The 25,140-nt window shown below is 39.7% G+C and overlaps 1 protein-coding gene and 1 long non-coding RNA gene across 7 annotated transcripts in view; one reads left to right on the top strand and one right to left on the bottom strand.

The window, feature by feature from the left end:
• The window catches only part of WTAP (WT1 associated protein), a 27,067-nt gene extending 13,879 nt beyond the window's left edge, over positions 1-13,188 (bottom strand). Inside the window, exons 1-3 of one of the 6 annotated variants that reach the window (XM_017666018.3) lie at positions 13,054-13,188; positions 3,813-3,850; positions 1,143-1,198 (exon numbers count right to left, since the gene is read on the bottom strand). In XM_017666018.3, coding sequence (XP_017521507.2) covers positions 1,143-1,198; positions 3,813-3,842 — 86 coding nt within the window. In that variant the 5' untranslated portion in view covers positions 3,843-3,850; positions 13,054-13,188. The other 5 variants (XM_037023760.2, XM_017666017.3, XM_073219855.1 and 2 more) reach the window with 5 other exon arrangements.
• Positions 9,253-25,140, top strand: LOC108400567 (uncharacterized). The gene is made up of 3 exons (XR_001853933.3): positions 9,253-12,250; positions 13,033-13,755; positions 22,809-25,140. It is a non-coding gene; the product is annotated as an uncharacterized lncRNA (long non-coding RNA).

Here is a 25,140-nt window from a genome sequence, read left to right as displayed (position 1 = left end):
CAGAGAAAGAAAACACCAACATGTGAACGGTACTATATCACAGGCAAAGTGTATCTTGCTGAGTGTCTAACCTCAGCAGGAGGACAGAAGTGTTTCAGAATACTAAGGACTTAAATTTCATGTGCAGGAAAATAAAGGTATGCAATGGAAAAACTGTCCTATGCATAAGACTATGGCAAAGAAAGACAGAGTGTCTTTGCTACATTAGAGTAGCAAAACAGGAGGAGGGTGGGAAATGATCAAACATTAGGAAAGAATGAAATGCGTTATCTGTGCCTCCCTATTTTACAAAACATCTTTTCTCTCCCCCACTTCCAGCCTGCTAAATTTACCTAATCTAAGTAAATATCCTTGAAATTTCTAGAGAAAAACGTTCAATGATCTTGTAAAGGTTGCCCTGAAAAATACTGTTTTGTTTTTATCTAAAAGTTATTTAGCATTTAAAAAATCTTACCGAATAAAATGTAGAAGGAATACATGTAAGTCCTAAAACACAAAACACACGTGGATCCCATTTTCTGATTTCTTACATTTAAAAAATATAACACTGCACTTGACGATCTGCTTTTGTGTCACCTAAGATAACCGCAGAAATTCAGAGCTGGATGTAATCTTTAAAAGTAATTTAATCCAGCTTTAACTTGCAGATGAGAAAATGAAGGATATAAGGTTAAATAAGCGGACGAAGTTCAGTTATGAGAAAGAGTGACTTTGCCTCATTAGTAAATAATGTCTTTTTTCCATAATTAGAAGTGTATCCATTAGGACAACAACTTTTCCCATGTTAAACAGAAAAGGAAAAAAATACATGAAAATAGGCCTTTATATTTGTTAAACTGAAAGCGTCCTGAATCAAGGTCTTTCCCCAAAGAAACTCATACACATGAAGCACAAAGGTGTTTCAAGTTAAAATTCTGAGTATCTATCCTCTGCAAGAAAAAACTCATGTAATCTATACAAGTTACCAGGCTAGTGCTTTAGTTCTTTGAAGTGCTGTGGTTTCCTCAGTGTTTATGTAACAGAGAAACCGACCACAGGAAATATGTTCAAAAAGTACATTTAATGATCTGAAGAGTCTATTAACGTTAAAAACAAAACAATACCTGACATAAAGATAAACATTATAGTATAGAACATTTTACCTTAGAATTAACTCATCTCGTGCCATAACTTTGAAGTCTGTTTCACTCAGTCGAACCTATGAAGAGAAAACATATGAACTTAGTGCTCTTCATAGAAAATTTAGATATTAAACACCACTGGTACCTGTGCTTGCCATACATATTTTTATGAACACAGGATCCTGACTTTTAACCTCAGTTGCTAGTTTCTGTTAATAGAAAAGCCCTTATTACTAAGACATACAAAGCCCCCCAACAAGTTATTGTACACCTATAAGGTTAAATAAAAAACAGTGGTAACACCAAATGCTGGGTGAAGATGCAGAGAAACTGAACTTTCATACATTGCAAGTAAGAATGTAAAATCAGAGCTGCTCTGGAAAACAGTTCTGTGGTTCCTTTATAAACAAAAAATGGATGAACTAGGGGGCTGGGGTGACGGTTGAAAAGGGGGGATAAAGAGGTACAAACTGCAAATTATAAAATAAGTTACAGGAATGGAAATATAAGAGAATATAACCATAATATTGTACTATCTTAGTATGGTAATGGAGTAACTACAATTATCCTGGCAAGCATCTAGTAATGTATGTAATTACTGAGTCACTATGTTGTACAACTGAAACCAATATAATATTGTTTATCAACTTTATTCCAACAAAAAAGAAAAATGAATGAGCCATATAACCCAGTAGTTGCACTTTTAGCACATAATCCAAAGAAATTACAATGATCACACACAAACTTACACGAATGTTCACAGCAGATTTGTAATAGCCCCAAACTGGAAATCATTCAAATGTCCTTCAGGTTAAACTATGATACACCATGCTATGGAATACTATCTAGCAATAAAAAGAATCACACTATTGATAGATGAAACAACTTGGATATACCTCAAGAAAATTATACTAAGTGAAAAAATCAATCTCAAAAGGATACTGCATGATTTCATTTATATGACATTTGTGAAATAGTGTAATTACAGAACTGGAGAACTGATTAGGTACCACAGGATGGAGAGGGACGGGATGGGTGTGACTATATAGGAGTGGCACACTGTAGGCTTTGGTTCACTATTTTAGTTGTGGTGGTGGTTACACTAAGCTACATGTGATAAAACTGCAGAAGACAAACACACATACATAGATAGAATCATATATAACGGCAAAATCTAAGCTCCATAATGGTACCAATGTCAAGTTCCTGGTTTTGATACTGTTATGCAAGAAGTTAGTTAACACTGAAGGAGGCTGAATGAAGAGTGCATAAAAACTCCTGTATTATTTCTTGGCAATGTCCCATGAACCAGTAATTATTTCAAAATAAAATCTTTCTTCAAAGGGTGTAATATTCTACCTAGATAAAACTGTTTTGTAAATTGAGAAATAGTGTTTTCTCTATACCAAATGAGGATTGTAAAGATGAGGCACCTCTTCTACTTTAGCATAAACTTCAGGCTTTATTAGTTTCCCTTATAAAACACTTAAAATTCTCTTCTTTATACAAGTGTTTTGAATTGTAACATTAACCAGTAACATACTTCAATTATAAAATGGAAGGGCAAGTCCTTATACCAGATTATATGAAGTCTTTCACAGAAAACACACAGTAATTCTAAATTATTAAAAAGCACAATTATTTATTTCATGAATAGACATCAAAACGTAAGACAAATTTCCATAACACTTATTATCTAAACTGTTCACTTAAATATTCACTTGTTAGTAAGCACACACAGTACTTTCCAACTGGATTATAAATTATCTTTGCAAGCCACCTAGTAATGCATTTCATTGAATATATAATATTCTTCTGTAACCTCATGTATGTATGTAACAGTGATTAAATTGAATTTGGGCAGAAATATAACGTAGGGAGAAAATGAGACCAGAAAACAAAACTTCGGAGGAATAGATAGAACCTAAGAATTAACTAGCTGTAACGCTTTCTGGAAAAATATAGTAGTTTTACATTACAGACAAAGTGATTTAAATGAGGAAAAAAAGTAAGTAACTAACTATAGGAATTTTTGAAGGTATCCTTTTTGACATTACTTGTAGTTATATAACTGGAAATATTCATGTAATAAAGGCTAAGAGTGGACCAAGGGGATATTATTGTTAACAAAAGTTTTCCAAAAGCTGAAAATATTCCAAAAATACATTACACATAAGATACAATTTCTAGACAAAAACTCTATAGCATCTTACTGCGCTGATGGACAATGACTGCAATAGGGCGGGGGTGGGGGACTTGATAATATGGGTCAATGCTGTAACCACAATGTTGCACATGTGAAATGTTTGTAAGATTGTACATCAATGATACCTTAATAAAAAAAAAAGTCAAACACATGCTTTATAACAAGCCAAATATAGAGATATCTAAAGGAGGAGGTTAAAAAAAAACTTTCCTTCTTCATATTATAACCCCACTAAAGCAATCAACATTACGAATCAGGAGTGTATATACATATTTATAAAAAGATATGAAAACATTTATATATGTAGATGTTTAAAACAAAATAGGGATCAAAAAAACAAGATAGTTTCTAGCACATGATATATCCACAATGCTATTATTGCTATACGGCAAGGGAGTAAACAATAAGCAAGCAATACAGACAGTCCCTTCAACTCTATAATCAACAACAAAAAAAAGTGCTTAAAAACTGATGAAAAAACACACCTTTTTGGGAAGAGGTTCCTCGTTGGTCATCTTGAACCCTAAAAAAAGGGGCAGAGAGAAAAGGTTGAATTTTCTTTCAGCTAAGGTAGAAGAAAAAATACTGGCTTTTACAAACCAATTTACTAGTGAACTGTTTTGATCAAATCATGTGGTTACTTTAAAAAAATTTAAATGAACTTATTTTGGAATAGTTTTAGATTTACAGAGAAGTCAAAAAGATATTCCAGGGTGTTCCCAGAGTATATCCAGTTTCTCCTTTTTAACACACCTTACATTATTGTTGTTACTATGTTATTTTTTAAAATTCTTCAACAAAAAAGGATTTTTTTTGGTATTGCCATAAAGGACTGAGAGAAATATAATTGTGGTGCATTCTCACAACTGCCTGATGAAAGACAAATCTTGCAGAAGTGACAGTTCTGTGCTCCTCAGACACTGACCCCAGACAGGTTCCCAGGCATCTCATGATACAGAAGGTAGTGCCAGTTGCTTTCTTTTCATAGTATTGAGACAGAACCAATCGTCACCATAATCCCGTTATACAAAAATGCTTATCTACGTTTGTAAATACCTTAGTAAAAATATTCCTATACTGTTTAATTTCATCACAGAATTCCTCTTAGTTTCTTTATATGAATTTCTACGAAATTCACTTAATTTTGTTGCAAAAAGTAGGTTAAGAACTCTCATTGATTTTATTATGCTTACTGAAAACACTTCTGCTACTTCCTAATACTCAAATTTAATGATACAAGCTAATTTTAAATTATTCAGGTATGATTTCTAACAGCATCATTGTGAATTTTCCCTTATAAACTTTGATATTAATTTTACTTAGCCATAGTTATTACAAATCCAAAATTAAATATTTACCTATTAAAAATTTAACCAAAGAGAAATAAATTAAGTCATGGAAATGTAATGTACAGCATAGTGACTATAGTCAGAAATACTGTTTTGCATTTTTGGAAGTTGCTTAGAGAGTAAATCTTAAGTCTGTATTGCAGGAGAAACAAAATTTTATGACTATGTATATGGTGATGGATGATAACTAGATATTGTGATCATACAAATATAGAACCATGTTGTACACCTGAAAATGTCAAATTATACAAATCAGAAATTTAACTGAAGAGTTTATAGTGTAAAATTGAGTTTTTAAAAGCAACTGAACTTCTCAGTGACTGTTTCTGAGTCCTTAAAAGATGGATCTTCCAATGCCATTTTTTATATTATATACAACCCCAACTCTGTAAGTCAGATACTTTATTCATAGTGTTATTAAGCTCTGACTTTCAGATTAGGAACATTGTATTGAAGAAGCAGGACATTATAGAAAAAAATCATAAGCTGATCATATAAATACTGGCTTAATTCGTCCCTTTAATAATCTTATCATTGGGGGATTGTGGGGTATGATTAGTGCACATGGTGTGTGTGGGGTCACAGGGAAGACAGTGTAGCACAGAGAAGACAAGGACTCTGTGGCATCTTAATACACTAATGGACAGTCACTGCAATGGGTATGGGGGGGACTACATAATATGGGTGAATGCAGTAAACACAGTTTTTCTTGTGAAACCTTCGTAAGGTATCAATGATACCTTAATAAAAAAAATTAAAAAAATGAGTACATGATGCTCTTAAAAAGTTTAGGATAAAAACAGCTTGAAAAAAATAAATAATCCTATCATTGGATGTAGCAAGCAAAAACCTATCATTTGTTTCTGAGCAAAGTTGTTCAAGTCTGACTAATACCTATGAAGACACGACCATACTTCTACAATTTAAAGTCTGTATATTTTCCTTTTTTTTTCCTTTAAATTGGTCTCTGCCTGCTTCAGGGCCCTTGTTGCCCAGTTTAAAACCTCTCTTACAAGTTATATAGATAGCTATTTAATGTCTCTTCTATTATACTGCTGATTCCAATCATTTGGGAATCAAATCCTCACCATGTGTATCTCCACAGAGGTCTGACTACTATTTAACATGATTAACATACATTCACATCACCAGACTAACCTACTGGAACCCAAATACCCAAGTCTGGCATTTCCTTAGAATTTCCCTTTTGTCCAGAGCTAAATATAGTAGGTAAAAATAATCTAATTTTTAAAAAACCGTAAGAACTTTTAGACATTTGAACATTTACCCAGATATAACCAGTATATAAATGTGTACGTTATGTATGTCACTATTCTGAAGAAATCCTTCTAAAGGCTTCCCATCTCACTCAAATTATGTGTATGCCAATTCTCTTGCTATTTCCTATTACTGGGCTTTATTTTTCTTTATAGCTCTTTTGGCAACCTGACTTTTTATGTACTTACCTGTTTCTCCCAGCCATAAAATAAGCTCCATGAGACAATGGTTTCATTCACTGCTTGGAGCAGTACATAGTATGCACTTAGAAAGTATGACCAAATGAATTTGCTTCAGTTACCATTAAAATAATTAGTAAGCTAAATAAGATCATCTAATTTTTTTCCAAAATCAATCAAGATGACCAACCATACTGTATAATTTGGAGAATGTGGAACTTAATACAGGGTACTGTGATAGAATTCTTAGTGACAGTTTTAAAACAGCTAAATTTACCAATGCAGATAGTGTCTAACTGTTATCTAATTACTGGGCACCACTAGCTACTCAGAATTTTAGTTACAAAACTTAAGTATCATGGTGTTCTTCAATATAGATTAAATTCTGATTGATGAACTAGTGTATGTTTCTACAACTACTTTCCCCAAGTATATTTGTTTATTCTTTTCATAAGTTATTCAGATCCTTTTTCCATTAAATATTAATCACAAGCTCAATTAGCAACAAATAGGCTAAACTTTTTAAAATTATTTATTTATTTTGTTGTCATTAATCTACAATTACATGAAGAATATTATGTTTACTAGGGTCCCCCCTTCACCAAATCCCCCCCACAAACCCCATTACTGTACTGTCCATCAGTGTAGTAAGATGCTGTAGAATCACTACTTGTCTTCTCTGTGTTGCACAGCCCTCCCCGTGCCACCCCATTATACATGCTAATCATAACGCCCCCTTTCTTTTTCCCTACCCTTATCCCTCCCTTCCCTCCCTTTCTCCCCAGTCCCTTTCTCTTTGGTAACTGTTAGTCCATTCTTAGGTCCTATCATTCTGCTGCTGTTTTGTTACTTCAGTCTTTCTTTGTTCCTATAGTCTTTGGGTTTGAGGTGAGTCTCTTGTAAGCAGCATAGAGATGGGTCTTGCTTTTTTATCCATTCTATTATTCTGTGTCTTTTGATTGGTGCATTCAGTCCATTTACATTTAGGGTGATTATTGAAAGATATGTACTTACTGCCATTGCAGGCTTTAGATTTGTGGTTGCCAAAGGTTCAAGGTTATAGCTTCTTTAGTATCTTACAGTCTAACTTAACTCGCTTATTAAGCTATTTTAAACACTGTCTGGTCATTCTTTATTTTTCTCCCTTCTTATTCCTCCTCCTCCGTTCTTTATATGTTGGTTGTTTTATTCTGTGCTCTTTCGTGTTTCCTTTAACTGCTTTTGTGGGTAGTTGATTTTATTTTTTGCCTTTAGTTAGTATTTGGTTGGTCTGCTTTCTTTGCTGTGATTTTATTTTCTCTGGTGACTTCTATTTAGTCTTAGGAGTGTTTCCATCTCGAGCAGTCTCTCTAAAATACCCTGTAGAGGTAGTTTGTGGGAGGCAAATTCCCTCAACTTTTGCTTATCTGGGAATTGTTTAATCCCTCCTTCATATTTAAATGATAGTCGTGCTGGATACAGTATTCTTGGTTCAAGGCCCTTCTCTTTCATGGCATTAAATATATTATGCCATTCTCTTCTAGCCTGTATTGTTTCTGTTGAGAAGTCTGATGATAGCCTGATGGGTTTTCCTTTGTAGGTGACCTTTTTCCTCTCTCTAGCTGCCTTTAAAACTGCCCTTGTCCTTGATCTTTGCCATTTTAATTATTATGTGTCTTGGTGTTGTCCTCCTTGGGTCCTTTCTGTGGGAGCTCTGTACACTTCCATGGTCTGATCGATTATTTCCTCCCCCAGTTTGGGGAAGTTTTCAGCAATTATTTCTTCAAATACACTTTCTATCCCTTTTTCTCTCTCTTCTTCTGGTACCCCTATAATGCAGATATTGTTCCTTTTGGATTGGTCACACAGTTCTCTTAATATTGTTTCATTCTTGGAGATCCTTTTATCTCTCTCTGTGGCAGCTTCTATGCGTTCCTGTTCTCTGGTTTCTATTCCATCAATGACCTCTTGCATCTTATCCATTCTGCTTATAAATCCTTCCAGAGATTGTTTCATTTCTGTAATCTCCTTCTGGACATCATCCCTTAGCTCTTGCATATTTCTCTGCAGCTCTATCATCATGGTTATGAGCTTTATTTTTAATTCTTTTTCAGGAAGACTGTTAGGTCTATCTCCTTCTCAGGGTTTGCCTCTGTGATCTTGGTCTGTATCAATTTCTTCTGCTTTTTCATGGCGATAGATATATTTGTGGGGAGCTGGCGTGTGTGTTGGGTAAGAGAAAGTCCCCTCTTGCCAGTTTGTGGCCTTCCTCTCCTGGGAGAACAGTGGCCTCTAGCAGCTTGTGCTGGGCAGCTGCGTGCAGACGGGGCTTCTAATCTTGCCCGGCAGCCATGGAGTTTAGCGTTGCAGTTGCTGTGGGCGTGGCCTGCCTCAGGCTGCTGCTCCAATATGGCAGAGCCACGTCGGTGGGGGAACAGGCCGGAGGCTGTTTATCACAGTGAGGGGCCTCTGCGCTGCACTGTGGGGTTTGGGTGCCCAGAGTTCCCCGTGATTCCCAGCTGCTGGGCTAAGTGTCCTCAGGCACTTCCGTCCAGCTGTGGGGTCCCTGTCCCTTTAAGACTTTCAAAAAGCACTCGCTTTTCTTTGTTCCGGGTGCGCCGGCCACAGGGACCCGCTCACAGGTCTTACTGCCCTGTTTCCCTAGTTTCCAGCACCCCATGCACATACTGTGTGTCTGTGCTCTGGTGCGGATGGCTGGGGCTGGGTGTTTAGCAGTCCTGGGCTCCTTCTCCCTACCCGCTCTGACTCCTCTCCGCCCGCCGGGAGCTGGGGTGAGGGGTGCTCGGGTCCCGCCGGGCCGCGGCTTTTATCTTACCCCCTTCTCAAGGCGCTGGATTCTCGCGGGTGTGGATGTGGTCTGGCTGTTGTCCTGTGTCTTCTGGTCTCTCTTTTAGGATTAGTTGTATTTTCAAAAATATATGTGTTTTTGGGAGGAGATTTCCACTGCTCTACTCATGCCGCCATCTTGGTTCCCCATCTAAACTGTTTTTAAAAGGCATTTAAAGGACTGGGAAACATGAATATGTTCTCATAACCCTGTTTTTCTAAAAGAGACGGGCAAGGTTTGAAAATAAAAAAAAGCATAACGTCTGACCCTCAGTTTCCCCATCTCAAAAAGGATTACCACCAACAAGGCTCAAAATTATTGTGCTATTTTTGAAGATAAACATTGGTCTTCAGCAGTGGTGAAGGGCACAAAATAAGCATTTAATTAACAGTTTCCTTCCCCCCACAAAAAAAAACAAAGACTCTCAATCACTATTTGAAGGACCTGGAGGGAGAATGCACAAGTTGAGGCTAACAATCAAAACATACTCCAGGCTTTGTTTCTAAGCCCCACCCCAGAATTCTCGGACATCTCCAATTTTTAGAATTCTAAACAAGATACCTAAATTTCTAACATTGGCCTTTGTTCTCTTTTAACAACTTTGATGATGGGTAGATCTTAATTACACATTAGAGGTACCTGTATTTTCTTTAAAAAATGACTTTCTAAATTTGTAATGTTACATCAGGGATAAATACAGGTTTTGCATAATGCTTGTGTTTCATAGTCACAGGGCATTCTACATGTTACGGAATGCATGACTTGAGAAAGCACAAGCATTTAGAAAGAAATTCTTCCTTTATCTTTAACAGTTGAAAAGTCAACTTTACTTGAACATCCATGGCATGTCCCAGTAGCTAAATGGGCAGTCTGACGAAAAGCGAAATCAAAACAGATTTAAAACTTAGAAGCATCAACATTCAACCAGTCAAAACAGAACGTGATTCTTTCTTTCGACTTTCACATTACATGAATATGCTAATAAGAAAAGTATTCAAGCATAATTGACAAGCCCAACAATGACCTACAGTCAATTCTAGATCCATTAAGGACAATGGACATTCCCAGTTGTTGGAACAATCTATTCTTGTATGAGAAAAATAGAATGACTGAAATGTAACTTGGAGTTGAACCTTGCATCTTGAAGGAAAAATATGAACATATACTCAGTACGACAAGCCATTTATTTAAGTCACACTTTTCAAAGTTTCCCCCATTTTCCAGATGATGAAAATGATCATGAATCATTAGGTGATATGCTCAGGTTCAAACAGCCATTGATTGATTGGCTGGGGGCAGGACTCCAATTTTGGTACCTCTCAGAAGTTGGTAACTGATGAAGATAGGTAATTGCCCCACTCTCCTATTCTCAATAACGATATTAAGCTTAGCTAGCTAAAGTAGAGAAAGCAGAAAAGCAAAATAGAAAAAAGTTCAAAATCGGCTAATCTGGCTGCTTTTTAGTAGGTTTAAGATAGAAACACATTTTCAAACACATTTCAAGTAACTATTTCACTTATTCACGTGGATAATTCCGACAGTCTTTTATGTATAGAAGGTCAGAACCACCATCCACTCTTGATGCATTAACACAACGGAGAGTTTAGTTTTGGTTGGCAGGGTGCCTAGCTTCCCAGATCCCAGTACTTCCCTGGCTCTTACCATTATGATCCTAAATTGGGCAACTCAGTTCTCTTACCAGAAGGGCAAGCACCAGTCCACACAACTTAAGAAAGCATGTACCCCGCTGAAACTAGTAAAAACACAAGAAACTAGTAATGTGATGGTGTGCTAGCTTTGGTGCTGTAGTAGAAAGTGTACTAGTCAGGAAATTAGAAGACCACCTTTTCCTGTCTTCAGTACGTATCAGTCACGTCATCTTGAGCAAGTCACAACTCTTTGGGTTGCAGCCAAATCAGCAAAAAGAGGATAATAATTGTGCTTGCCTCACCAAGGGCCGCAAATCTCACCACTTTAAGTGTCATAAAAATGCTACATAAAGAATTTTTCTAATAAAGTATCAACAGTAATGAAAGTGATATTCATATAGGAAATACTAAATTCCACGAACTACATTTTTAAGAGTGGAGAATATTTATAGCACTGAGTTCTGGCCTGATGCACAACCATGACATCCAATGGAGTAATACACTGTTACGGGAACACTGAAGTTTTTCTATGGTAAGCTTAGAAACTGAAAATATTTATAGAGATAGAGAAGTGGGAGGTAACTAAAAAAAATTAAAACAATAAACCTAAATATTAGGTAGGTCTTGCTGTGCTGAAACACCCAACAAAATTTTAAGAGGAAGAAAAAATTGCTTTCAAGAAGATTGACATAAAAATGATCAAGACTGCTAAGAAATTTTCAAGGGGTCTATACTACAAAACACAAGGCTGTAAAGAGCTTTTAAAGTTGTAATACATTGTACAATTATTACAAGTCTTTTCTCCACATCATAGGATTGCTAGATTTTCATCATTATGGATACCAACTCATTTCTAACAGAACAAAAAAATTTTGAGCAAACATGACTCAAAACTGAATGGGGAAAATTAGATACTACGAAGTCCTATAAATCAGATGAGCCAAGTAAATCATTAGCAGACACCGGGCCAAACTTTCAGTTTGCCTTAAATTCGTTCCAACACCGACGAGTAGGTAAAAATACAGACCGCTTAGCTATAGCTGTCTGTTTAAAACAATGTAAGATCAAAAGAACTCTAGAAATAAACCCACTCAAAATTTAACCTCATCCTCAACACAAGCCACCTTCTGGACTGTAACCTCTTTGCCCAAACTGCCTAATCAGATGCTACTGAATGACATAAGTAAAATTTAGTCATCTCGAAAAAATTTTGCACGGTTTTTCAACGGGATTTTAAATATCTACAATATATTCACCATACAAAATTTAATTGGTCAAAACTGCAAATAGAAAAAAACGGGTAGAACTTGTGATAGACCTGTGATTCTATTTACCCTCTTAAGCAATGGAATTAACTAAATTCTGAGAGATGGAAAATTAGGCGGACAACTCACGACTGTAATATGCTTATGGAATATTTTTGTACCTCGAGGAAAGAATCACTTTTCACTCTATAAACATGGTTATTTAGGATTTTACCATAGTCCATTGGGATCAAACATCCAAGTGACTTCATCAAAACAGGAACTTGGACCTTTTCACTCGTGTTCCTACTGACTAGTGAAACACAGTAAGAACAAAGCTGTCAACAGCTCTACAGCGATCCAAGGGGAGGCTTTAAAATTTCATGAAAATCCCGAGGTAATTCCATAAACGATTTTTTTTGCTCAGAATGCATGCAATCCTTTTAAAATGGAAGTCCACGGGAGAACGCAGCTGTAACAAGCTACCGCGCGACGCAAAATCTGGTCAGCGAACGCGGCTTTCCCTCCTTTGCCGAACTCGTTGGTGCCGCCAGCCCGCGGTCCCGCGAGGGACGGGGGAGGGGGGAGGGGGCGACGCCAGGCGGGGACAGGAAGCGCCCCGGGAGGCGGCCTCCGGGTCTCGCCGGCCCGCGGGAGCGCCCACCTCTTTCCCCGGTCCAGGGAGCAGAGATAAAATGGCCTCAGGGCGGCGGAAGTGTCCCCGCAGGCGGGAAAGCGGAGCGGCTAACGGAGGCCGGCAGGCCCGGGAGCCCCGAGTCGCCCTCTGAGCTCGGCTCACCCATTCTTGGGCCGGGGCCGCCATGCCTCAGCCCTCGGAACCCGGAGATCCTCGCGGACGCTCCCGCCGGAGGCCCGCACCTACCTCTTCGGACGGAGGCTGCGCCGGCGCCGCCCAGTCACATAGGCCGAGGCCGCGCTGCCCGCTCGCAGCCCAGGCCTCCGGACCGCGCTGCCGCAGGCCCCCGCGCTCCTCCTCCCGCCGCAACCCTGCCGCTCCCCTTTATTTGCGGGTCTCGCTGCCACAAAATGGCGCTGAGGGAGGAAGCGAGGCCCCGACGCCCCACCCCCTTCCCTGCCCCTCCTGACGCCCCGCCCCACGCCGCCAGCACCGCCAGCCCGAACGCACCGCAGCCGCCGTCCGCTCCTTTCCCCTCCCAGGTTCGCGTCCGGCCCACTCACCGACGAATTGCCTCCCGGTCGCGGCCGCAGCAATCGGCCCGTCACCGGGCCCCGCCGCGGGGAAGAAAGGCGAAAGGACGGCGCCCGATTGGGGCTTCGAGTCGTTGAGGGAGGAGCTGTGCCTCGGCGGCACGCCCTGCGGCCACCGGAGACCTGCCAGCTCCGCGGGGGCGGAGGGAAGCTGGCCGCAGGGAAGGGCGGGCCTTGAGGTCGGAGGTCAACCGCGCGGCATTACGGGAAGGGCGGTGGAGGTCGCTATTGGCGGCGCAAGTGGACCGTCTCCCCGAGCCACCTGCAGCTGCGGCGCGACCTCTGGCGGAGGAATCTGGGCGAATCCAGCGCGTGATTGGTCGCTCTGAGGTCAGCGCTGATTTGGGAAGCTTCCGCGCGCCAGTGGGCCAGGTGCAGCCTCAGCTGTGAGGCTGTGGTTGGCGAGATGGGGACGGTTTAGGCTTCGCTGAGCTTTAATGTTAAAATTTGAGGACCTGGAAACCGACGCCGTTTCTGCCGTCGGGAAGTGCAGCTTCCCTCCTGGCCGCCTGGTTCGTCTCCGCCTTGACATGTCGAGACGAAACCGAAGAGTTACTGTTGCCTAGCAGCTGGAGGTTGTGCTATGTCAGCCGCTCTCGGGGCACCTTGCTAACTCACAAAAGAGGGGAAGGCAAACCCCGTGAGATTTTAAGCATTTACTACCGCGATAAAGTAAGTTTTGATATTGGAATATACTCCCTTTAAGCTAGACTGCGTCATGCGGTCGGTCGCATAAGAACGATGGTGTCCCTGGCAAATGAATCGGTATCTCACACTAACTGCAGGGGTCAGGTAGTTCTGTCGCTTGGTCTGCCTGTGTAGGGCTCTACCTAATGTGTTTATCCCCGAAGGAGGTTTCTTTGAATGTGGTAATTTATATAAGATTTAAATATACTCCAAATGGGGGAGGAGATCATGGTATATTCCCAGTAGATCAGGTCAGGGTGGAGGAAATTTTTGCAGTTTACACCCCAGGAACTCTAAAAAACGGAAAGGAAAACGACCAAAAGCCAAAGAAAAAAATGGGCAAGGAAATGAACAGACAATTCACAGAAAAGAGAAGCAACAGTCCTTAAAAAAAGTTACTCGTCCTCGCTTATAATAGAAATGCACACTGAAATCACAAGTCTCTATAGAAACAGTGCTCATAGGTTTATATCTTGATTGGAATGGGAAATTGATTCAAGACCTGTGGAGTACCAAAATTATATTCATCTATTCTTACATTGTGCAATTCTACTTCTAACCCTAACCTTATTCTGAAAATACATCTCCACAAATAAAAACATGTTGACAAGGTTATTTGTTGTAGTGTTATTGGCCACAACAAACGTTTGGAAATAACTCAAATGTCCTTTTATAGGGAAATGGTGGTGATCAGGCCATATAAGGAATATTACACAGCCATAAAAAAGAATTAGGACAATATTAATATGTTTCTTTGGAATGAGCCCCAGGTTATATGAAAAATTGGAAGGCTATCCTAGAAGCAATAAACATAGTTACCTACAAAGGGTGGAGGGGGAAGAAATAGAAGGAAGACTTCTCTGACTTTGAACTTTTAATTTTAGGTTGCCAAAAAGTAAACTAAGAGGAAACAGTAAACCCAAAGTTGAAAGCAAATTGAAACAAATGAACTTAACTCTAAGTCAAATTGGTAACATAACTATGTTATCCCACAGAAAACGATTATTCCTCCCCATCTTTTGAATAGGGTTCTCTGAAAGTATCTGTGGTGGAATATATTCTAAGAGTGAAAAAGAACTGCGAAGGAGTTTTCATCTTCCTACAGTGGCTTATAATTGATGGTAATATCCTTGTGGTTTTGAGACTACCTGTGTTGTAAGGTAGCAAGTATTTTAACGTTATGATGTACAAGACTTATTGTAAGACAAAATGAGATACGAATGTAAGATCAATGATGGTTCAGGAAAAACCTGTTAAAATTTTAAGTTGGGAATGTCAACTTGGGCACATGATTTTAAAAATAAACTTACTAGCTCTGTGTAGGAAAGGGCCCGGAAGCAGTAGGGTGACCAGTTGTCCCAGTTGGTCAGGGTCTGAGGGGATTCCCCGCGATGCTGGACTTTCAGTGTTATAACTAGAACTGTCCCAGGCAAGCCAGGACGGTTGGTCACTTTACAGTAACAACTAGCACGTTTGCCACCCAGATCATTGTTTCTAAATTCTGTTTGCTACCAATTAGATCCAAAGCTCTTTGGAGAATTGGCTGATTGCAATTCCAGGGCAGGGAAAGTACAAGAGGAGTCAGACATTTTTTTGTGCCTGAATGTAAAAGAAGTGCTTGCCTAATGATCTGTCAACCACATTTAGAACAACAAGCCAAACTAATGTATAGTGATACAAGTCAGATTCCTGCTTGGTTGGAAGGGAGAAGGGGCAGAAATCAACAGAAAAAGAACATAGGGATCTTTTTAGGCATGATGAAAATATTCTACAGCATGATTGGGTGGTAGTTACCCACGTATATACGTTTGTCAGAACTTAACAAGCTGTACCACGAAAATATATACACTTAATATACAGTATGTCTCATAATTTGTACGTATACATCATATATATTACACCTTATGTATGTAGATTCTACCTCTAATGTGTGGAAATAAATGAAGACCAACCAAATGAGAAAAGCAAAGGTTCTCTGTTCAGAGATGCTGTAGCAAGAGCCCCCACCACTTGCATTTTGGCAGAGACTCAAAGGCAGCAGAGGGGTGGGGAAGCTTTGCAGTGAGGAAAGGAATGGTTTTAGGTGTCCCATGTAGCTCTTAAATACACGGGGAAGCTGGAGGCGGCCAACTAGAAGAGGGGCATCCAGGTCAGAGCTTAGGGGTGTATATTTCACCTTCTCTGAGTAGTTCTAAGTGGGAAATGGGGACAAAAATTAGGGAAGCTGTCAGTTTTCAATCAAGTCCTGGCCATTTTGAGCTGATTGTTATAGAAGTTATTGTTTCACTTCCTGGATTGCTACTTGTGATAGCAACCTAACTTTCCCCAAGTTTGACCTACAGTAGGCTGGCTGCCAGACTGGCTATTGTAAAGAAGGGGGTTGATTTCCTGGACAGGTTGTTGCAGGTTGTGGGTCAGAATTCCATTTTTATATATGGTCTGGCCATGTCTGTTTATTCAGTCTTCAAAAGTAAAATTTGAAAAGACGTGGAGCCAGCTGAAGGGTATCCCACAGGCCAAACTTAGGTAATTTTAACATAAAAAGAAAATGGCTGTAATTGAATGTAAATACTGAATAGATAAAAATCTGAGACTCTGCAGCTTTGCTTGATGAGAGGAAGGGGGCACTATTTTTCCATGATTGGAAATGATACTTCAACTTGTAACTCTGAAAATTAGTTATTAAAGGGCAAATTTTGCCCTGCCTTAAAAGGAGAGTGATAGTTCATTCTTGAATTGATGAGGAAAAACTCTTTTCATAAAATGTGGAAAAATGAGCAAAGAATGTAGGATTATCAGTGGACTTCAGAACTGGGAAGCAGGAGTATTCATGTGGTGCCAAAATATCACTCCACAGGTTCCTTATCTAATAGTAAAGGGAATTACTTGTATTGTGGTGTTATCCGGTGGTCATCACCTGAACCAAATGATCAAATTTAGAATCTGTAATAGTGTGACAATCTTCAATTCACAGAAAATACAGGAGAAAGCAGAGTAGTGCAAATCTAACAATACTATCAGAATTAATTATTCCTCCCCAAAACTTTATGCAACTATAAGCAATATGTATATATATATTTTTTTATTAATTTTTTATTTTTTGGTATAATTAATCTACTGTTACATGAGGAACATTATGTTTACTAGACTCCCCCCATCACCAAGTCTCCCCCACAGACCCCATTACAGTCACTGTCCATCAGCATAGTAAAATTAAGCAATATATTTTTATGGAGCACCTGTTAGGTCTGGCATCATCCCCAGAATCAATATCCACCCAGCTTCAAACAATTTCAAATGAGATGTCAAAGTATGATAAAAGCTACAGACATACTACTGTTTTAAGTAGCACATACTATTGAGTTAGATTGATGTTATGTAAATTGTCCACTTCTTTCCCACCAGCCCACTACTTAGCTTGTAATCTATATTCCTACTAATTTGATTTAGGGAATCACCTAACAAAATATTAATAGGGAGACTAGAGGAAAAAATAAAAGGGCATTTGCAGCAAGTCTACTGTTTATCATTGGCAACCAAGAGGTGCAGGGAGCCTGGAGATGGGCAGAATTGGTGGCTGAAGACTTTTGGTAGAGATATGAATGCTCTCCTGAGCACAGAGCTGGTGTGGCCGTGACCCTGAGCTTGTCGTGCTTTTCCATGCGTCAGGACCTTTCTTGGTCCATCTTTTCTGTCTGAGATGCTCTTTCTACTCTTCTTCACCAGGTTATCTCTTACTCCTCATTAGCAATTAGCTTTAGAGACATTATTTATTTAGATTATTACATGTCAAACATAGAGATTTGTGGTTTTACAGCTATGGGAGTTTAACCAAGCTCCTAGACTAATGGTCCCTTTCTAAATGAATGGGTTTTGCATTGACTTTTTAACAAAATTTTTCTGTGAGCAATATAACAACACAATATATCTTTCAGATTTAGTTAACATTTACATTTTTTACCTGTAGTTAAAGCTAATGAACAGTCTTAATTTTCTTTGCAGACCACAAGAACTCCACTGGCACTCTAAAATTTTTAAAAATATAATTAGATTTCTATCATAATTTTTATTGGTACTATTTTTTTAATTCTATGTCATTGTACCTATCTCTTTGAACATAATGCTGAATAATTTTTCAGACTTGGTTTCCTTGTATTGTTTTGAATCAATGTATTTGTCATAAACCCAAGAAACATTTACTAATTACTTGCCGCACTGTACTAAGTGCAGGATCTACAAAAATGATTTTATCCCCCTGCAGTTGGGTTTTAATCATTTGGGAGCAGAGATAATAGAAATGTGGGGAACCTAGAGTCAATTGTTCTTGGAAACAGCCTTGTCCAGTTACTGGGAAATCCCTTCATTCAGGAAAACATAAAGGCAGCCCTTGGAGAAAATTTCCCTGTCTGAGCTCTGTGATGTTTTTCCTTGTCACCCATTCAGGGCAAATAATAGCACTTTCTGAAAAGGATTCAGTGTGTCAGCATGATTAAACATTACTGTATTCCTTCCAGCTTCTACCAGGGTACCATGGTCTGTACCCCTGGGAGCCATGTTCTTCTTGCTGATGGGCCCCTGATTATGTCTGAATCATAACATCTTCAGCCTGGGGGGTGAATTATGCCTAGTATGAGCCAGTGTTTCTCAACATGAAGCTATTGGTATTTTGGGTAGGAGGAATCTTTGTGTGTGTGAAGTTTTCTGTGCCGTTTAGGACATTGTGCATCCCTAGACCAATCAAATAACACCTCTATTTGTGTGACAACTGAAAATGCCCTCTGTATATTTCCAATAACCCTGGACGTGCAGGATGCCTCTGATGAGAACCTCTGGTCAATTGTGGGTTTTGTGGTCATCTTTACCAAACAGTGATGCCCAGTCTTCTTGCAACAGAATTGGCCAGGTCACCACTTGTGGTCAGGACCAGAGGAAATCTCCTAGGGCTTCTGAGAAAGATTTTCCTCTCTGAGAAGAAAGATGTATACAAGAAGAAAGTGCTGTCTCCCCTCCCTTCCTTCTTGTTGCTTAATGGGCTGGGAGAGGCTTGTAACCTAGGAGCCATCTTATGACCATGAAGCCCCAAGTGGGGAGACAGGCCAGCCTGGTGAGAATGCAGAGCAGAGGTGGGAAGTCCCGGATCCCGGATGACATTGTCAAGCTTCCAGACCAACCCAGGGACTGGCAGTTGTTGGGCTTTTTATGACATTAATGTCCTTGTATTTTAGCCCACTGTCCATCAGGATTCCTGTTACTCATCACCAAACACAATTTGACTTACACAGAGGAAAGGGGCATTTACCTGATAAACAAGTTACAGAAAATAGAATGATACCAGCAAAGCTAGGTTTTTCTCAGGAAAAAATAAATAAAACAATTCACCTGCAGAGAGTTGAATATTTAGTATCAAGATATGAACCTTTACTGAACCCACACATCAAAATAATTATTCTTCCTGTGCTACTTGGCTTTACTGTTGTTTTTACATTATGTGTGATTATAGCCTTCATTGTTTAGTGGTGTGATAAAGCAGAAATTTAAATACCATTATTCACTTGCAGAAAGTCAAACTTTATAAGACATGGACCTAGCTGCATTAAAAATGTAAGGGGTTCAGAGAATCTTTCTTTCAGAATTTTTTGAAATACTATTCTGTTTTTCCCTGGTTCTTTTGTGTTTAACCTGTGGGCCCAACAGGCCAGTTCTGCTGGGTTGAGCACTCAGGGAAACCTCTTCTACTTTTTAAAAAGCTCTTCTTTATTCCCCACCAATTAAAGACACATTAGCTCAGGAGACAGTCCATCCAGTGCCTGCCTCACCCTTGACAAATTGCAGATCTGTGCTTGTGCCACAGATGAGTACTGGCAGTTCTCATCATGCTGACCTCCTGCTGCAGACATCTGTTAGGAACAGCATAGGATGATTTTCACTTCTTTTTCCTGCCTCGTAACCTCCTGAACATGTTCTTCTGTGAAATGTTCATAGAGATGAGAGGGTCTCATCTGTGTCCAATACTGCCCAGCAAGTCCGGGTGTTCATCTTGTCTCATGAATCATTGTAATGGCCTCTTGGTTGGTCCCCTACCGTCCACCAAAACCATCTTCCATCCAGCAAGCAAGCCCTTTCCTAACCCAGTTCTGAGAAATTTCCACTTGTGGGGAAAGGGAGTAGACATACTGTTCCATGTTCTCCTTGCTAAGCAGAACTGGGAAGTCTGGGCATTATATACAAAATAAGCACAAGAGGGCACACTGGCTAGGGATGTCAGGACCCAAGGACAACACTTGGCTAAGTTCCTGAGCTTTCTTTTTACTTCATAAACCCCAGAAGCAGGTAATCTGGAAACACCAACAGGCACAGACAAAACATGACCCCCAAGGAAAGCCTGATTCCTGTAACCACAAGACTATGGAAGGGGCAGCCCAGCAGGGCAGAAAACATTTAGACAGCAACCACTCTCTCCAGCCAACACTCCCCCCATCCACACCAGCACAGGCTTCCCATCAAAAGGACCAGGGAACCAGGATGTGGTAAGTTGGGAAGACACCGGAGGAGGATTATTTCACAACCTGGGCACTCATCATCAGAGCTATCTGGTACACCCTTTCAACAGATTGCACAAGAGGAGGCACTTAATAGTATTCTGGGAAAGAACACCACCTAGTGAGGAAACAAAAGCTAAATGCTGTGCTTCCAGTCCTGGGGTCAAAGTCAAGTCAGTGTGGAGTCTTGGAAGGCAGTCACCCAGGTCCACCCTAGGGAGGGAAGTGAGGAGGGGGCTGTACAGTCTGGAGAAGGCACTGATGAGGCCCAAATGGAATGTATTAGAATGTTCCAGATGAAAGCCAGGCTTATCCCACTTGAGGAGGGGAAAGTCTCTATGAGACTTGTCACCCAGTGGGGGACTCAGGGAAATCCGAGGATGTCCTGAGTTTTTGAGGAGGAAAAAGAATAGGGGAAGTATAAACAGAGAGATGGGAAATGATAGCTAATACTTGGCTGAGTGCTTTATGTCGTGTTCTTAGCCCTCACAGCCAGACATTTAGGCTCGTGTTAGTCCTGTTTGACACCTGGGACAGGTGAGGCACAGAGAGGTTAAATAACAGCACAGAGGAGTAAAGCCTCAGTTGGGATGAAATTAAGCTAATTGCAGAGTCTTGTCTCAAACACACAACAAGCTTCCCTCAGGCACATGTGCGAAAATTGAAATTAGCAAAATAGTGGTACAACTACTGAAGAGAAGTGATTTAAAGTGTGGTTAATATCATCAGCCTGATAGGATAAATGTAAGTATCTCTTTTTGGGGACACCCTTATTTTATGCCTGTAGACCCTTAAGCCAAATAACAAAGTCTCCCTCTCAGTAGGAGAAACCATGGAAACAGTGGAAGTGGATGTCATTCTTGCTCCCTAGGAAGTAAAAGCTTAATAGAGCTGAGGAATCCAACGAGTTTGAGTAGTGTTTCTGCCCCAGAGGAATAGCCAAATGGCAATGAGGGCAGATGTGGGTAGGAGGCAAGCTGAAAGGGCTGCAGTGGCCACAGGGTCCTCCTTAATAAGGAAAACTGGGCCGTCCAAGGCCATGTCCAGAAAGCGTGGAAACATTAGGGGTGTCAAGGCAAACAAATGTTTCCAGAGGCTGGTTCTCTGAGCAGGGCTCAATGTTAAGGGAGCCCTGGAGGGGAAGCTGTTGTGGTTATATTCCAAGTAGGATCCCAGGAGGAAGCCCAGATGCAGTGAAGAGTACTTAGCCCTAGAAGGACTGTGAGGGCCTGAAAGTGTTCCCAGGCCTCAGACATTGAAACCAGGGAATGAACAAGATATAGAGGATAAATGCAGCAATAAGTGTGCTTGTTCTGTATAGGAATCTTACTAGAAGGCATTAAAAAGATAATACTAAGTGGCTAAAATTTAATAATACATGTGGAGGGGTAAACAAATATTTAATAATAAATGTGGCCATGTGCTAAGTTTCTGAATTTTTTAAGGATAAACCAATGCAGGGATTTGACCTAGGTTATTTTCCCAAAATCCACTATGTATATGGCTTCAGCCTTGGCTTTTGAAAAGCTGGAGTCGAGTGTTTGCTTCCTGTCACTTGGGCCGTCCCTGATCTTGTGCTGGACAAGCGATTGTGAAACAACTTTGTTTACTCCCATGTCCAACAGGGTAACGTTAGTCATATGAGCAAGGCATCCTGCTCAGAGTATTTTCAATAGACAGTCACTAGATGGAGCATGAGGTGGAATCTTGGGTTCTGTGTTCATTGAAATTCTTTCAGTTACTTGTATAAATATATGTTCTTTATGTAAGAACTTTAAAAGAGCTAAGGACATCTCTCTTATTCTATTTAATATCATTATTTAAATTCTCAAACATCTATTGACTCAATATAATGGTACTCTTAAAGCTGTCTATATAATGTTTAGTGTTCTCATTAACTTTCAACCTATCTTCAAATGTTTTTAGCATCTTAAAAAGTTCTTAGGGATTATCTTTGTAGACAAATTCATTATTAAAATTGATTTTCACACTTACCACTAAATATGGGATTTGACCATTGAAATATTGAATATACTCTTATATTTCAACTGATAATGGCAGTTGTCATGAGGTACAACAATGACCTCAGCAGTAATCTTGCAGCTCAGAATTATATCAAGAAATTGTAATTAACTTAACTTTAAACTACTAGTACTATTTTAACAGAATAATTTTATTTATTTTGAATAAAACTTCAGATATATTCTGAAATTTCAAAAGTACCATCCTATGATGATGCTGTTTGACCAAATATTGATCATAATGATCGGCCATTAAGCATTCAGCTAAAGTGTACATTTATTACATTTCTAAATTTTTAGAAAGTGACTAATAGAATTATATCATCACATTTCTTGGAATCTATGAATATGAATTTACATTTTAACATTTATTACAATTACCAGTTATAGAGTTCTTACATATATATTCTACTATATATGTGTGTGTATATGTATATGGTACATGGTCTTATATTATATGGTCCCACTTTTCTTGCAGGCAGATGTGGCCATGTGGCTGCGTTCCAGATGCTGGTGTGTTGGCAGAATGGAGACATGGCATTTCCAGGCTGTACCATGACAGCCTTTCTCACTCTCTTCCCTTCTGCCAGCTGATGAAGAGGAAGGCAGGGGGTGAGTCCCCTGGGCTATGATGGCAGTATAAGCCCTGAAGGAAGTAGTTACGTGGCAGCTGGTCTTAATCTTAACCAATACTCTTCTAAAGGAACTCCAAGGAACTCTTGAAAACAACTCAGGAAGTCATAAATGTCTAGAAGAATTTAAATTGTAACTTTGCATATTGCTTTCTAAATTAGTGGTCACATTTGGCCTGACTGGGGATGGGGGTTCCAAAGATGGTGACATGAGCACGGGTTCTCTTTAAAATCCTCACCAAAATGACCTATGGGACAGGCTCAAGGGGAAGAAAAAGCCACATTAGCTGGAAATCTGGAGTGCCACTCAAGCACTGGACGTATGGGAGAATTTCTGGTAAGACACAATATTGATGTGTTACTGTCATATTGAGTAACAGTGACCGTGAGATGTGATCATCAAGTGACTTCCCTTTGTCACACACTGTGTCATTACATTGGTCTGTGAGCTTGTTTTTTTCTTTGCCCCTGGACCAAACAGCTGGTCCCATGACCTTTTCTTTCTTTTTAACTATTAGGTAATTACAAGTTATGTAGTTAGTTCAAGTCAGTGCAGAGGCTCACTCTTAAATGCCCAGTCCTATGTAATAAAACTCTTACACTGATTTAAAGTGGAGACTTCCCCTCCTTCAGTGCAGGTCTATAGCAAGCTGGCCACAGACAGTAGGAGAAAGAGGTGGGAAGCTGGGTGACATCTTCTAAGTTCCTGTCTTGTTCTTCTGCTCCTTCTTTTTTAGCATAAAATCATGGTTTTTGACCTCTCCAGGGATTAATCTGCAGGAGGTGTGGTGCTAGGGTTCAGGGTGGTGGAGTACAGGAGCATGTCGAGGGATCGTAGTTGATGACTACTGTCTTGCCTGGCAGTTGTTTAAAGCAGATTCTTTCTCTTGTGGTTTTGGAGGCCACCCCATCCCCGTGGATTTCTCACCTAGACTTCAGTCTAGAAACTGAGAGAGTATATTGTGTTCCAGGGAAACATAAGAAAAAAAAACCCGAACCTCTGCCTTGGACTCGAAAAGTTTACACTGAACTGGAAACACAAGTAGGCCAACTGAAAGTCAAATTTTAATGAAAATAGACATCACATCCAAGGACCAGATATTTAGACACAACTTCCAAAGTGAGCTCACAGGGATACTTGATCTTCATTTAGCACTAAGAGATTAAGTCTTCTTATTCCATGTGATCAAAACAGTTGGAGTCAGAGTAAAATGTCACATGCTTACCTTAACAGTATATTTTCACTTAAAACATGCAAACACATATGCATTCAATACTTTACAGATAAAGAGCCAGAAAATATTGGGGCTACCCATCACCACACTCATAGTGCACTGTCTGTGATTTCTGTTTTCAGCCTCAATGTCTGTAGCGGAGTGGGCGCTTAGAGACAGCTGTACAGCAATTGGCTCCTTTAACTGTTCGCTGAGCTTCCCAACCTTAGATGTTTGTTTTATCCACGTCTAATGGAACAGCAATTATTTTCGTTGAACTTTTACAAAGCATTTGATTTTTGTTTTCATAAAAATAACTTGCTTTTCGTGCTGATTTTATTAGTATTATTTATTTTTTTATTAAGCTATCATTGATACACAATCTTATGAAGGTTTCACATGAGCAACATTGTGGTTACAACATTCACCCATATTATCGAGTCCCCACACACAAACCATTTCGCACTCAATTTATTAGTTCACATAATTTCAATAACTAGTAAATAAATAAAACTAGCCATAAATCTGTTTGGGAGCAAACCCCCTTGACTCTTGGTAAGTATACAACTCAACTGTTGGGGGCAGTAGTGAGTGATCTGGCCCCGATCACTCAGGGCTATGGGCAGCTTGGCAGCAAGCTCTGCAGAGGAACAGAAGGGTGCCCGTTAATCTGGGAAATTGTTGAAGTGGACTGTGTACTAAGAAGCGTCTACCACATTTATTCTGCTTGGAATAGCATGATATCATGGAAAGAGCATGGCCCTGGGGTTTAAACAGAGCTAGGTTTAAATCTTAAATTATTTTTTTCTAGCTCAGTGACTTAGGGAAAATTACTTAATCTTTCTGAATCTCAACTTCTTTATTTGTAAAACTTGGTAACTATTCATGAGAATTAAAACCAAATAGTGAAGATTCTAACATCTAGTTGGTCAATAAACAATAGCTGTTAATATTATTATCATTA

This window comes from Manis javanica, chromosome 13 (assembly GCF_040802235.1).
Source record: "Manis javanica isolate MJ-LG chromosome 13, MJ_LKY, whole genome shotgun sequence".
Taxonomy (NCBI): domain Eukaryota; kingdom Metazoa; phylum Chordata; class Mammalia; order Pholidota; family Manidae; genus Manis; species Manis javanica.
This window is presented reverse-complemented; position numbering and strand designations above follow the sequence as displayed.